The sequence below is a fragment of the Theropithecus gelada genome, chromosome 13 (genome assembly GCF_003255815.1).
Source record: "Theropithecus gelada isolate Dixy chromosome 13, Tgel_1.0, whole genome shotgun sequence".
Lineage (NCBI taxonomy): Eukaryota > Metazoa > Chordata > Mammalia > Primates > Cercopithecidae > Theropithecus > Theropithecus gelada.
The window spans coordinates 91918379-91934870 of NC_037681.1; the positions used below are offsets into that span (position 1 = coordinate 91918379).

General features: G+C 43.2%; 1 protein-coding gene across 1 annotated transcript in view; it reads left to right on the plus strand.

Annotated features, from left to right (window-relative positions):
• The first annotated feature begins 15730 nt into the window (after positions 1-15730).
• Positions 15731-16492, plus strand: part of ZNF638 (zinc finger protein 638) — a 152553-nt gene continuing 151791 nt past the window's right edge. Inside the window, exon 1 of the mRNA XM_025353709.1 lies at positions 15731-15886. Within this exon, the coding sequence (XP_025209494.1) occupies positions 15771-15886 (116 nt within the window). The 5' untranslated portion in view covers positions 15731-15770. The remainder of the gene's footprint in view (positions 15887-16492) is intronic.

Consider the following 16492-nt stretch of genomic DNA (forward strand, 5'->3'; position numbering starts at 1 on the left):
ACTGAGAAAGATTTGCTTCCCAGCCCATTCACATGGTTGTTGGTAGGATTCAGTTGCCCAATGGCTGTTGGCTAGACACCTCTCTCAGTCCTTCCCACATGAGGCTCTCTAAATGACAGCTTGATTCATCAAAGTATATAAGCTAAAAAGGCAATAGAGAAAAATCCAGTAAGAAGGTAGTCAGTCTTTTGTACCCCTATCATGGAAGTGGCATTCCATCACTTTTGCACAATTCTATTTTTTAGAAGCAAGTCACTAGGTTCAGCTCACATTGAAGGCAACAGGATTACACAACGGCATGAATACCAGCATCATTTAGGGTCATCTTAAAAGGTAACTGCCACACGCATTTTCCTTGATGGTGAAACTGAAACTCAATGAAGTTGAGTAATTTGATGAAGATCACTCAGTTAATAAACGGCAGGGTTGGATTTGATCTTAAGTCTTTCTGACCCCAAAGCATACCTTTAGGATTTCATACATTTTTACATTGTGTTTATCACTGTGGCAAACAATTTCCCCCATTTAACTGCAGCCTAATAAGGGAAGGAGGAGCTTGTGCTCCCTATGGTGACAAAAATGTTGGTAAATAAACTGATGGATGAATACATGAATCAATTAAAATATTAATAGTCCATGTATTGGAATTGTACACACAGAAATTACGAAACCAGGGTTCTAACTAAAAAGCCAGGACAGTAAAATAGAGCATGGATCAAACTAAGAGAAGGGTGAAAATGGGCAACCCAGATAAACTATTGACCCCATGCAGTTCTTCAAATTTCTTTTTCCTTCTGTGTGAAATATGGGCTTTCTATTTTGGTTGGCAGAGATGAATCCTGTACGTTGCCAGAATCCAAACAGTAGAATGACCAAGAATACTCAAAAGGCATTCTGAATAAAGCTATATCCATGCCCCATCCAAAATGTATTAATCGATTTATTTTAGAGATAGGATATAATTTTGTCTCCCAGGCTGGAGTGCAGTGGCACAATCCTAGTTCACTGCAGCCTTAAACTTTTGGGCTCATGCTATCCTCCCATAGCTAGGACCACAGGGGCATGCCACCATGCCCAGCTAATTTTTTATTTTTAGTTTTGTAGAGCTGGGGTCTCGAACTCCTGACCTCAAGTGATCCTTCCTTGAGGATCCTCCCTTGAGGATCCCAAAGCACTGACATCCAAAGCACTAGGATTACAGGAGTGAGCCACTACACCGGACCAACAAAATGTATTTAAACTACATATTTATGTGTGTTTAACACAGAAAGTCCTAACCTATGTCACTATGATGCTAGAAAGGAAAGAAAACGGTAGCAGCCAAAATATTTATGCTAGAAGAGATGGAAGGAGCAGAAAGTTTCATGCAAATTTGGTTGTTTGGATTATTCTTTTACCTCATAATAATTGGGTTATTTATTAATAAAATATTACCTGTAAAGGTTACATTTTCAATAAATCAGATTTTATTGGTGGATATTTTTGACATACATTTTGTCCGAATAGTTCCGTAGTTCCTGCTTTTTATGGGACCTCTAAGATGCTGTCAGGAATATGATGTTTTGCTATGGAAAGGGACTGACTTCTATCACCAGTTTACCAGTCAGTGACAGCTTGCTGAGAAATAGTTGCTGGACCTCTAATTTTCTTTCTTCTGTTATACCCTTAGATGTTAGTTTCTGGTGAGGACAATGACTCTGAAGAACTGATCAGAAGCAGTAACAGTGTAGCCCCGTATATGAAGGGGAGGAAACTAGCAGTAAAGAATTCCTGGCCGGGTGCGGTGGTTCATGCCTGTAATCCCAGCACTTTGGGAGGCTGAGACAGGCAGATTGCCTGAGGTTGGGAGTTCGAGACCAGCCTGACCAACATGGAGAAACCCCATCTCTATGAAAAATACAAAATTAGCCGGGTGTGGTGGCAGGCACCTGTAATCCCAGCTACTCAAGAGGCTGAGGTAGGAGAATCGCTTGAACCTGAAAGGCCGAGGTTGCAGTGAGCTGAGATTGAGCCATTGTACTCCAGCCTGGGCAACTAGAGCAAAACTCCGTCTCAAAAACAAAACAAAACAAAAAAAAGATTTCCTGTGATTGTGATAGTCTCACTTTATTAGCCCATTTACACAGAAATCATTTTTTAAAATCCTTTCTGAGGCCAGGCGCGGTGGCTCAGGCCTGCAATCCCAGCACTTTGAGAGGCCGAGGCTGGTGGATCACCTGAGGTTAGGAGTTTGAGACCAGCCTGGCCAACATGGTGAAACCCCGTCTCCACTAAAACTACAAAAATTAGCCAGGTGTGGTGGCAGGCACTTATAATCCCAGCGACTCTGGAGGCTGAGGCAAGAGAATCGCTTGAACCCAGGAGGCAGAGGTTGAAGTGAGCCGAGATCGTGCCATCGCACTCCAGCCTGGGTGACAAGAGCAAGACTGCATCTCAAAAAAAAAAAAAAAAAAAAAAAATCCTCTCTGAAAAGTGGGAATGGGATAAACACACTCCTGAAAACATAAAATTTTAACCTAGCTATTGAATAGATCAGTACAACATAAGAAGCCACCCTAGAGAACAGTCATGTAATAGTGGTCCTAGCTTTTGTGGTTTTCCTAAAACATCCCCAGGTATAAGCATCACAGCTAGGTGGGCGATCTCTCCATAGCCTGGCTACCTAGAGACATAAATTTAGTGGCTGGGCCCTAAGCTGTAACTATCTGATTCTTCCATTCTACTTTCTAGTTCTGTTAATTCAGTAAGGAGTTTTACAGAAAATCACCAGTGAAGAACTTAGTCTCTAGAAAATCCTAAACTTATTAAAACATTTAGACACTTCTGCGAGATCCTATAAGCTTGCTGATATTACAGAGTTGAGGAGTCACCACTTGGAAGTTTAGTCTATATAGGGGGAGGGTTGAAGGTGACTATCTCTGTAGGCTTAAGCATTACAAAAGTGGTAGCTTCATGACAATGGGGCAGTGCATTTAAATTTTTTTTCAATTGTCGAACAGGAATTTTATTTTCTCTGAAGATTTTGCCAAAGTGCCCAGGATGTTACTGTTTATAAAATTAGATAGGTCATTTGCTGTTGTCAAATAACATTTGCAATTACTGAGCAAGACTCCTTTAGCCATAAATCTATGCTAACCTGTCCAGGACATTCATTCCACAACTCTTTGCTGACAGTACACAAGTTATCATATAGCTGCATGGGAGTGTGAGGTACAGTTCTATTTTCAGCTCACCCTTTGGCTTGCTCTATAACCTTGGGAAAATCACTTCTAGGCCCTGTGCCACAGACCTGCCATTTGTAAATTAGGGCTGTTTAGTAATCCTCCTCTGGCCAGGTCAATGGAAGTCATGAATTCTGGAGCTGGGCAATTAAGAACTTCTAAACGCTCCCTGAGAGTGCTATTTACACATTCATTCTTTTGAACTTTATCACATACATAATGTGGTATACATACTTCTTGAACATTTGATCATATTTTTGCTCTAGTAACACTTCAACATAGAATACATTAGAATGATTTTCCTAGCTGGGCACAGTGGCTCGTGCCTGTAATCCCAGCACTTTGGAAGGCCAAGGCGGGTGCATTGCTTGAGCCTAGGAGTTTGAGTCCAGCCTGGCAACATGGCAAAACCCCATCTCTATTAAAAAAACCACAAAAATTAGCTGGGTGTGGTGGCATGCACCTATAGTCCCAGCTACTCAGGAGGCTGAGGTGGGAGGATCAAGTGAGCCTGGGAGGTCAAAGCTACAGTGAGCTGTGCACACACCACTGCACTCCAGCCTGGGCAACAGAGTAAGATCCTGTCTCAAAAAACAAATGATAATAAAAGGATGATTTCTCTAAATCTGGATAGTCTTACCTAAATTCCTTCCAACCTTACTGCTAAGAGAGAGTATAAATTATTATATTTTACATATTCATTTCCATTTCTCCTACCCATCATACAGGTACACTTGAATCATGTCCACTGGATTTCATGGAGGCAGGAGCTTAACCAGGATCCATTCACTCTGTTTTAGTTAGTAGATGGGAATCAATGTTGTTAGAACAAATGGACATTTTTAAAAAAAAATTCATACATTTAAGCCTCTCATAAACTTAAAACACCTACATTTACATCATGTTATCTTCTTATCCTTATGTAAGGAAAATGTCAGCTAGAGCCTTCTTCCCCTTTGCAACCTAAATAAGATCATCCCAGACATCCAGTTTGGGTGTCCATAGCCCTTCAAAGATTACCATCACTAGTAATGTCTCTTTTTTTTTTTTTTTGAGACTGTGTTTCTGTCACCCAGGCTGTAGTGCAGTGGTATGATCTCAGCTCACTGCAGCTTTGACCTTACTGGCTCAATTGATCCTCCCACTTCAGCCTCCCTAGTAGCTAGGACTATAGACACATGCCTGGCCAACTTTTTTGTAGAGGGCATTTCATCATGTTATCCAGGCTGGTCTCAAACTCCTGGACTCAAGTGATCCACCCGCCTCAGCCTCCCAAAGTGCTGGGATTACAGGCAAGAGCTGCTGCACCTGGCTGATTTCTGAGGGGCTTATTTCCTTCTGTCCTTTCCACTCCTGAGTCCTTACTTCTACGTACACTGTCTTTTCACTGTTCCAACCACCTTAACATCAGCCTTTCCCTCAGTTGCTACAAAACCCCATTCACATAAAGCTTTAGTGAGATTTTAAGATTTGGAAAAATAACTTTAAATGTATATATTAGACACTCTTGTTCTATAAAAAGTCAATTTTTCAACCCTTTCCCCAGAGATTCTCATTATTCCTTAATTCTGTGTACCACCCAGCCTTCTCCCCTTGACTTGTGTCTCCCCTCCCCTGCTTGCTTGGCTCAACCCTTCTCACCACTTTATTTTTCTCTATCTCAGGAGGAAAAATTAATTTCTCTCAGGGTTCAGGCAGGGCAGTTTTTCTTGTGTTGCCAGGGCTTCTGCTCATACCTATATTTTCAGAATGTCATTTTATACCCGAAACAGATTATCAGGGTATTTTCCCAAATAAAGACAGGTTTTTTTCTCCATAAGAATAATTCTGGTACTATGTCTTACTAATTTATCTTCATCATATTCAACAATGTAGACTTATTTATGTATAGTCATCACATTTGCAAACTAATTAGTATTCTACTCTTCTCATTATCTTATACATACCTTCCCGTTTATTATTATAATATAGCCCATATTTGCTACTTTAACATGTTTCCTCCCAATTATTGGGTATTTGATTAGTTTTGATGATATTCCCAAATGTAGATTATTAGCTGAAAACAAACAGTTTCATAGATTGTGTGCTTTGCTACAGCACTCTTGAAAACAGTTGTTCTAATAAATAATTTTATCAATTTAACTCCATCAATATTCTCTTTTTAAATTTTCAATTAGCACTGCAGCAATGCTAATAATTTCCCCAAAATTAACTTTTCTGAGTTTCTTCATGTGTGAACTATTTACACATATACTTTGTTTTGTTTGTTTGTTTGTTTTGTTTATGAGACAGAGTTTTGCTCTTGTCGCCCAGGCTGGAGTGCAATCTCGACACACTGCAACCTTTGCCTCCCAGGTTCAACAGATTCTCCTGCTTCAGTCTCCCAAGTAGCTGGGATTACAGGCATGTGCCACCATGCCCAGCTAATTTTTTGTATTTAGTAGAGACAGGATTTCACCATGTTGGCCAGGCTGGTCTCGAACTCCTGACCTCAGGTGATCCACCTGCCTTGGCCTCCCAAAGTGCTGGGATTACAGGCATGAGCCACTGCGCCCACCCTACACATATACTTTGACCTTGTTCAGTAAAATCTGGGTATTGATTTTAACACCTTTATCAAGATGTAATTCAAATATAATTTCTCCATTGAAAGTGTACAATTCCATGAATTTTAATATGTTCACAGAGTTGTGCAAATATCACCACAATTTTACAACATTTTATTATGCCAAAGATTGCTGGGTCATATGGTAACTCTGTTTAACTGTTTCAGTAACTACTAGACTGTTTTTCAAAGTGGTGGTACCATTTTACAATCCCACCAGCAGTATATAAGGGTCCCAATTCCTCCACATTCTTGCTGTGTTAGTTTGCTAGGGCTGCCAAAACAAAATACCACAAACTGGGTGGCTTAAACATCAGAAATGTATTTGCTCACAATTCTGGAAACTTGAAATCCAAGATCAAGGTATGAGAAGGTTTGGTTTCTCCCAAGAGCTCTTTCCTTGGCTTGCAGATGGCTGCCTTCTCATTGTGTCCTTGCATAGCCTTTTCTCTGTGCACATATCCCTGGTGTCTCTTCCTCCTCTCATGAAGATACCAGTCATATTGGATTAGGGTCTCACCTTTATGACCTCATTTAACCTTAAGTACTTGTCTAAAGGGCCAATATTCAAATATAGTCACATTGGGGGTTAGAGCTTCAACACAGGAATCTTAGGGGGATACAATTCAGTCTATACACTTGCGAACACTAGTTACTACCTATCTTTTTGATTATAGCCATTCTAGTGGCTGTGAAGTAGTATCTCATTATGGTCTTGATTTGCATTTACTTGATGGCTAGTAATGTTGTGCATCTTTCAGTGCTTATTGACATTTATAGAACTGGCTATTCAAATCCTTTGCCCTGATTTATTTCCTTCCTTCCTTCCTTCCTTCCTTCCTTCCTTCCTTCCTTCCTTCCTTCCTTCCTGCCTGCCTGCCTGCCTGCCTTCCTTCCTTCCCTCCCTCTCTCTTTCTTTCTCTTTAAGACAGAATTTTGCTCTGTCACCCAGGCTGGAATACAGTGGTACTAACTCTGGCTCACTGCAAATTCTGCCTCCAGGTTCAAGCAATTCTCCTGCCTCAGACTCTTGTGTAGCTGGGATTATAGGCATGTACCACTACACCTGGCTAATTTTTGTGTATTCAGTAGAGACGGGGTTTCGCCATGTTTCACTGGTCTTGAACTCCTGGCCTCAAGTGATCCATCCACCTTAGCCTCCCAAAGTGCTGGGATTACAGACATGAGCCACCGTGCCCGGCCCTAATTTATTTCTTTGTTATAACAGATATTAATTCTATAATAGATTACTTGCATTATATAGTATATTGGTGTGTGTATATATACACACATATATACATACACATACACTATATTGTATACTATAACCACATAGATATCAAGCAGACTAGATGCTGCCACAGGATAATTTTTTTACATCTTGGGGATAGTGATAGCCTTTCTAGGAAAGACTAAAAGCAACAACAAAAAACCCTAGAAAGTTAGAAAAAATAATGTGACTATCAAATCAAAAATAATTCAGCCAGGTATGGTGGCTCATGCCTGTAATTCCAGCACTTTGGAAGGCCAAGGTGGGTCAATTGCTTGAGTCCAGGAGTTTGAGATCAACCTGGGCAACATCGCAAAAACTTGTCTCTACAAAAAATTAGCCTGGCATGGTGGCACATGCCTGTAGTCCCAGCTACCTGGAAGGCTGAGGAGGGATGATCACCTGAGCCCCTGAAGTTGAGGTGAGCCCCTGAAGTTGAGGTTTCAGTGAGCCATGGCTGCCACTGCACTACAGCCTGGGTGACAGAGTGAGGCCCTGTTGCAATAATAATAATAATAATTCACTGCAAAAATACAGTAAACAAGCCAAAAGACAAGGGGGGTAAAGAATAAGCAATTTATTCACATTGGACTAATTTCATTATTTTATATATATGTGCATGTATACATATCTATGCACTACAATTTTTAAAAAGACCAACAACTGAATAGAAAATTAAAAATTAAATTTGATAATGTACTGTATGGAGGTGTGTTGAAACAGTGGTCCTGACAAATTGTTATGGGGCCACAACTGACATGAACTGTATGGAGATCAATTTGGTAACATATATGGAATGTTTTAAGTCCCTACTTTACAATATAGTCAACACATACATACATACATTTATAATTTTTCTTAACCTATGGAATGTCTTTGAAAGGATATGCAAGAAACTGGTCAACAGTGGTAGTCTAAGAGGAAAGAAAGCTGGGGGCAGGGGGCAGTGGAGGATGAAAACTTTCTTTTCACTGCACATATTTTTGACAGAATTGAAAATTTTTACCATGGCATGCATATTATCTAGTCTTCTGTACTAAAAAAAAAAAAAGGAAAAGAAAATGACATGTGGATATAAGACTGAATGATTTGAAAGCTATTGCAAGATGGCCGATTAGAAGCAGCTGCAGTCCACAGCACTCACTGAGGGGAATGTAAAGGCGCGAGTGAATTCAGCACCTTCAACTTTAAATATCCAGGTTCTTGCATTGGGACTAACTAGGCAAATAAGTCGACCCACGGAGAATGAAGAAAAGCAGGGGGGTGGGAGACAACAGCCCATCTGGGAGCGACAGGGAGCCAAGGGAACCCCCATCTCTAGCCAAGGGAAGTAGTGAGTAATTGTGCGACCCTGCCTGGGAAAGCACGCTTCTCCTACAGATCTTTGCAACCCCATGGATCAGGAGTTCCCCTGCTGAGCCCATGTCACCTGGCCACCTGGGCCTTGGGACCAAAGCACAGAGCTGTGTGGAATCTTGGCAGAGCAGCCGCTGAGGCACACACAGAGACTAGGGAGTTTTACATACTCTAGCCCCGGGATCCCTGGCAAGGTGGGAAATCCCTCCCTACATCTCCTTAGGAAGGCGGCTGAATGCAGGAAGCCAATCAGCATCATTCTGTGGACCCCACTTCCATCGTACCCCACCAGTTAAGACCCAGTGGCTTGGAATTCCAGCCAGCCAATGGCAACAGGCTGGAATCTGCCTGAGAGGGGTCTAGGTTCCAGAGAGGGAGGGGCGGCTGCCGTCTCAGCAGTTCAGTAATAGACTCAGCGGTTCCAGCCTAATGGCTTTGAAGAATACAAATGGTCCGAACGAGGAAGGGTCCCCCACAACGCAGCACAGTGGCCTTGCTAGATTGTGGTCAGACTACTTCTTTAACCAGGACTCTGATCCTGGGCAGGATCTCCCTTCAAGGGCTTCAGACACTCCAGCCAGAGTTCTACAAATAGAGCTCTCATCTCTCTTTGGGATGGAGCTCCCATGGGGAGGGGCAGCTGCCATCTCTGTGGTTTGGTTGACTCAACCATTCCAGCCTGCTGGCCAGAAGAATACAAATGATCTGGATAAGGAACGGTCCCCCCAACGCAGCACACTTACTCTGCCAAAAAGCAGCCAGATTGCTTCTTTTTTTTTTTGAAATGAAGTCTAGCTCTGTCACCAGGCTGGAGTGCAGTGGCGCAGTCTCAGCTCACTGCAACCTCCACCTCCGGGGTTCAAGCAATTCTCCTGCCTCAGCCTTCCGAGTAGCTGGGATTACAGGCATGCGCCACCATGCCAGGCTAATTTTTGTATTTTTAGTAGAGACGGGGTTTCACCATATTGGCCAGGAGGGTCTCCATCTCCTGACCTCGTGATCCGCCCACCTCAGCCTCCCAAACTGCTGGGATTACAGGCGTGAGCCACCGTGCCCGGCCCAGACTGCTTTAAGCAGGTCCCTGATCCCGTTCCTCTTGACTGGGTGGGACCTCTCAACAGGGGTCTCTAGCCACCTCCTACAGGTGTGTTGGGGCAGGCAACAGGTCAGTACTCCCCTGGGATGGAGCTTCCAGAGGAAGGACCTGGTTGCCATCTTTGCTGTTTTGTATCCTTCACTGGTGATACTTCCAGGTATGGGAAAAACTGAGGCAACTAGGGTCTGGAGCAGACCCCTAGCAAACCACAGCAGCCCTTCGGTAGAGTGGCCTGGTTATTAAAAGTAAAACAAACAAACAGAAAACAACAATAACAACATCAACAGAAAAGAAAGACTCCACAAAAACCCCATTCAAAGGTCAGCAACCTCAAAGTTCAAAGGCAGATAAGCCCACAAAGATGAGAAAGAATCAATGCAAAAACACTGAAAACTCAAAAAGCCAGAGTGCCTCTCCTCCAAATGACCACAACACCTTCCAGCAAGGGCACAGAACTGGACTGAGGCTGAGATAACTGAATTGACAAAAGTAGGCTTCAGAAGGTGGGTAATAACGAACTTTGCTGAGCTAAAGGAGCATGTTGTAACCAATGCAAAGAAACTAAGAATCATGATAAAACAATACAGAAGCTGATAGCCAGAATAGCCAGTTTAGAGAAGATCATAACTGACCTTATGAAGCTGAAAAGCACAACATGAGAACTTCACAAAGCAACCACAGGTATCAATAGCAGAATAGCATGAAAAGGAATGAACAAAACCTCTGAGAAATACGGGATTATGTAAAGAGACCAAACGTACAAATGATTGAGGTACCTGAAAGAGATGGAGAGAATGGAACCAGGTTGGAAAACATACTTCAGGATATCATCCAGGAGAACTTCTCCAACCTGGCAAGACAAGCCAACATTCAAATTCAGGAAGTGCAGAGAGCCCCAGTAAAGTACTCCATGAGACCATCAACCCAAGACACATAATCATCAGATTATCCAAGGTTGAAATGAAAGAAAAAATGTTAAGAGCAGCCAGGAGAAAGGCCAGATAATGGCCAGGTGTGGTGGCTCAAGCCTGTAATCCCAGCACTTTGGGAGGCTGAGGCAGGTGGATCACAAGGTCAGGAGATCGAGACCATCCTGGCTAACATGGTGACCCTGTCTCTACTAAAAATACAAAAAATTAGCTGGGCGTGGCGGCGGGTGCCTGTAGTCCTAGCTACTCGGGAGGCTGAGGCAGGAGAATGGTGTGAACCCAGGAGGAGGAGCTTGCAGTGAGCCGAGATTGCGCCACTGCACTCTAGCCTGGGCGACAAAGCGAGACTCCGTCTCAAAAAAAAAAAAAGAAAGCCAGATCACTTACAAAGGTGACCAGACTAAGAGAGTAACAGCTGACCTCTCAGCAGAAACCCTACAAGCCAGAAGAGATTGGGGGCCAATATTCAATATTCTTAAAGAAAAGAATTTCCAACCCAGAATTTCATATCCAATCAAACTAAGCCTCATAAGTGAAGCAGAAATAAGATCCTTTTTAGACAAGCAAATGCTGAGGGAATTTGTCACCACCAGGCCTACCTTGCAAGAGCTCCCAAAGGAAGCACTAAATATGGAAAGCAAAAACCATTATGAGCCACTACAAAAACACTGAAATACACAGACCAGTGACACTATGAAGCAACCAGATAAACAAGTCTGCAAAATAACCAGCTAGCATCATGATGGCAGGATCAAATTCACACTTAACAATACTAATCTTAAATGTAAATGGATTAAATGCCCCCGATTAAAAAACACAGAATGGCAAGCTGTATAAAGAGCTAAGATCCATTGGTATGCTTTCTTCAAGAGATCCATCTCATGTGCAAAGACATACATAGGCTCAAAATAAAGGGATGGAGGCAAATTTATCAAGCAAATAAAAAATAGAAAAAGGCAGAGGTCACGATCCTAGTTTCTGACTAAACAGACTTTAAACCAATAAATATCAAAAGACAAGAGCATTACATAATGGTAAAGGGTTCAATGCAACAAGAAGAGCTGACTATCCTAAATATATACACACTCAATACCCGAGTACTCAGATTCATAAAGCAAATTCTTAGAGACGTACAAAGAGACTTAAACTCCATGCAATAGTAATGGGAGACTTTAACACCCCACTGACAATATTAGATAGATCATTGAGAGAGAAAATTAACAAAGATATTCAGGACCCAAACTCAGCTCTGGATCTAAAGGATCTGATAGAGATCTACAAAACTCTCCACCCAAAAACAATAGAATATACATTCTTCTCAGTGCCACATGGCACTTTCTCTAAAATTGATTACACAATTGGAAGTAAAACTCTCCTCAGCAAATGCAAGAGAACTGAAGTTATAACAGTCTGTCACACCATAACACAATCAAATTAGCACTCAAAATTAAGAAATTCACTCCAAACCACACAACTACATGGAAATTGAACACCTGCTCCTGAATGACTCTCAGGTAAATAATAAAATTAGGCAGAAATCAATAAATTTTTTGAAACTAATGAGAACAAAGAGACAATGTACCAGAATCTCTGGCATGCAGCTAAAGGAGTGTTAAGAGGGAAATGTTTAGTGCTAAATGCCCACACCAAAAAGCTAGAAAGATCTCAAGCTAACAACCTAACATCTCAACTAAAAGAACCAGAGAACCAAGAGCAAAGAAACCCCAAAGTTAGCAGAAGACAAGAAATAACCAAGATCAGAGCTGAAGTGAAGGAGACAGAGACATAAAAAAACCTTCCAAAAAAAATCAAATCCAGGAGCTGGGGTTTTGAAAAAATTAATAACACCACCAGCTAGATTAATAAAGAAGAAAAGAGAGAAGAATCAAATAAACACAATCAGAAATGATAAGGGGTATATCACCCCACAGAAATACAAACAACCATCAGAGAATACTATAAACACCTCTATGCACATAAACCAGGAAGTCTAGATGAAATGGATAAATTCCTGGACACATACACCCTCCCAAGACTGAACCAGGAAGAAATTGAATCCCTGAATAGACCAATAACAAGCTGTGAAATTAAGACAGTAATAAATAGCTTACCAACCCAAAAAAGCCTAGGACTGGCGGATTCACAGCTGAATTCTACCAGAGGAACAAAGAAGAGCTGGTACCATTTCTACTGAAACAATTCCAAAAAATTGAAAAGGAGGGACTCTTCCCTAACTCATTGTATGAGGCCAGAATCATCCTGATACCAAAACCTGCAAAGACACAGCAAAAAAGGAAACTTCAGGCCAATACCTTTGATGAACATCAATGCAAAAATCCTCAATAAAATACTGGCAAACTGGGCTGGGCATGGTGGCTCACGCCTGTAATCCCAGCACTTTGGGATGACAAGGCAGGCAGGTCACTTGAGGTCAGGAGTTCCAGACTAGCCTGGTCAACATGGCAAAACCCCATCTCTACTAAAAATGCAAAAAATTAGTCAGGCATGGTGGTGCACGCCTGTCATCCCAGCTACTCAGGAGGATGAGGCAGGAAATCGCTTGAACCTGGGAGGTGGAGGTTGCAGTGAGCTGAGATTGTGTCACTGCACTGCAGCCTGGGTGACAGAGCAAGACTGTCTAAAAAAAAAAAAAAAAAAAATACTCGCAAACTGAATTCAGCGGCACTTCAAATAGCTTATCCACGACGATCAAGTAGGCTTCATCCCTGGGATGCAAGGTTGGTCCAACATACAAAAATCAATAAATGTGATTCAACACATAAGCAGAACTAAAGACAAAAACCACATGCAGAAGACCTTTGATTAAATTCAACATTCCTTCATGTTAAAAAACTCTCAATAAACTAAGTATTGAAGAAACACCTCAAAATAATAAGAGCCGTATATGACAAACCCACGGCCAATACCCTACTGAATGGGCAAAAGCTGGAAGCATTCCCCTTCCAAAGCAGCACAAGACAAGTTTCCCTCTCTCACCACTCCTATTCAACATAGTTTTGGAAGTTTTGGCCAGGGCAATTACACAAGAGAAAAAAATAAGGGGTATTCAAATAGGAAGAGAGGAAATCAAATTATCTTTGTTTGCAGATGATATGATCCTATATCTAGAAAACCCCACTATCTCAGCCCCAAAGTTTCTTAAGCTGATAAGCAACTTCAGCAAAGTCTCAGGATACAAAATCAATGCGCAAAAATTGATAGCATTCCTATACACCAATAACAGGCAAGCTGAGAGCCAAATCATAAATGAACTCCCATTCACAATTGCTACAAAAAGAATAAAATACCTAGGAATACGGCTAACTAGGGAAGTGAAGGACCTCTTCAAGGAGAACTGCAAACTACTGCTCAAAGAAATCAGAGAGGATACAATCAAATGGAGAAACATTCCACGCTCATGGATAGGAAGAATCAATATTGTGAAAAAGGCCATACTGCCCAAAGTAATTTATATATTCAATGCTACTCCCATTAAACTACCATTGACATTCTTCACAGAATTAGAAAAACTATTTAAAATTCATACGGAAGCATAAAAGAGCCCAAATAGCCAAGACAAAAAGAAACAAAACTGGAGGCATCACATTACCTGACTTCAAACTGTACTACAAGGCTACAGTCACCAAAACAGCATGGTACTGGTACAAGAACAGACACATAGACCAATGGGCCACAATAAAGAACTCAGAAATAAGATCACACAACACTGTTGGTGGGAATGTAAATTAGTTCAATCATTGTGGAAGACAGTGTGGCAATTCCTCAAGGATCTAGAACCAGAAATACCATTTGACCCAGCAATCCCATTACTGGGTATGTACCCAAAGGAATATAAGTCATTCTACTATAAAGACACATGCACACGTATGTTTACTGCAGCATTATTTACAATAGCAAAGACATGGAACCAATCCAAATGCCTATCAATGATAGACTGGATAAAGAAAATGTGGTAACATATACATCATAGAATACTATACAACCATAAAAAAGAATGAGATCATATCCTTTGCAGGCACATAGATGAAGCTGGAAGCCATCATCCTCAGCAAACTAACACAGGAACAGAAAACCAAGCACCCTATGTTCTCACTCATAAGTGGGAGTTGAATATTGAGAACACATGGGCACAGGGAGGGGAACAATACACACTGAGTTATGTTGAGGGGTGGGGGGCAAGGGGAGGGAGAGCATTAGGACAAATACCTAATGCATGCAGGACTTAAAACCTAGACGATGGGTTGGTAGGTGCCGCAAACCACCATGGCACATGTATATGGATATGACAAACCTGCACGTTCTGCACATGTACCCCTGAACTTAAAAGTTGAAGAAAAAAAGAAAATGAATGTGGCTTGTTCTCCATTGCAAATCATGGCCACCAGAATTCCAGGGTAACAAATCTCTTAGTTGTCCTCTGGCTGAAATCTCCTCCTCCCCCATACCCTGCCCCATATCACAATAAGCCTTTTTTTTTTTTTTCCAGACACTGGGCTGAAGTGGCGAGATCATGGCTCATTGCAGCCTGCCGCCTCAGCCTCCTGCCTCAGCCTCCCAAGTTTTTCTCACTTTTTCCCTTGTTCCTTTTTCTGTGTTCCTTAAATCAGAAAATAGTCTCCTGTCACCTGTCTGGACTCCTCCCCGTGTGCCTGCTTTGCCAGGTTTAGGTGAGGTGGACACAGAAATAGCGGAGTTGTCCTCTGGGGTGTGTCCTAACCCAAAACAGGTTCATCCCGGGACCACAGGCAGGCGCCACTGCTACCTGTTTTTTGACGTTGGAATGTGCCTTATGTGGGCTCCCCTAATTACCTGTTTTCATATCTGCTCATCCACCGGAATAACTGGGGGATCCTCGAAGTGGAAGCTTTTTCTTATTCCCATGTGTCCCCAAGCACTGTGGCTGGCCCTAAATAGGTGTTCTGTAAACAACAGGAGAAGAAATTACTAGTTTTAAAAACGACAGAAAGACCCCCGCAAAAGCAACAGCGCGTGCGGAACACCTTAGGCCTCACAGACCTTCTGTTTGAGGAATTGCTCCCCCAATCCCAGACCGCTCCTGGTGGGGCGGGCGGGAGCGTAGGACCGCGGAGCCTGCGGCGTTGCTCCGCTGCAGGGCAGGAGCCGGGCCCCGCCCCCGGCTTCCCGCGCTCCACGTCCATTGGCTGGCATCGGGGGTGGGCGGGCCCCGCCGCGCGGAGTCCTGCGCCTTGAGGCTCAAGCGGCGGCGTGCAAGGCGTGTGAGGCGCGTAGAGAGCAGCGCGCGCCGTCGGCGATGCCCCGGGACGGCGTTCCTGCCGGGAATACCACCCCGGCGGCAGCCCAGGCCGCCGCGCGGAGCCTGGATTCCGCGACTGCCGGGGCACCGCAGGTTTTGGACCCGCTGAAGCGGTGAGCGCTGCCTTTGCCCTATATCCCCCGCCCTCGCCCGTGCTCTGGGGCAGTTGGCAGTGGGTGGGCAGGAAGGGGCGTACCGGCAGGGCGCCCCACATTGGCGTCCCCGCGTCGCGGTAACGAGGTCTGGATTTCCCCCGCGAATATCATTCCCCAGGCTGCCCGTCTTTAGAGCTAAGTTGCATGGGCGGGTGTGCCATTCGGTCAGCGAATAGCGGCAGAACGCCTGGCTGGGCTGGCGCTTTCGCGTACACTTGTCTCGGCCTCGCAGTGGCAGCGCCTCCTGCGAGTCTGCACCGGCTCAGTGGACGCGCCGCGCTGTGCACGCGGGTCTAGGGAGACGGCGGTTCTTGAATTATCCCTCACACTGCAGGATATCTGGGAGCGGTGGACTGAGGGGGCGCAACGTGGCTTCTGTGTCGGTGAAATCACTTGGACCAGCTCCAGTTCTTTTTAAAGATTACTCTTGTAAAAAAAAAAAATACATTGTAGAATTGCATAATATGCTCTATCTCATCCAAAAATAGTTTTTGATGTCAGAGTAGTCATATGAACGCAGCATTGACCTCTTTACCCCCCTAAATAATAAGTCTTGAGCTTCTT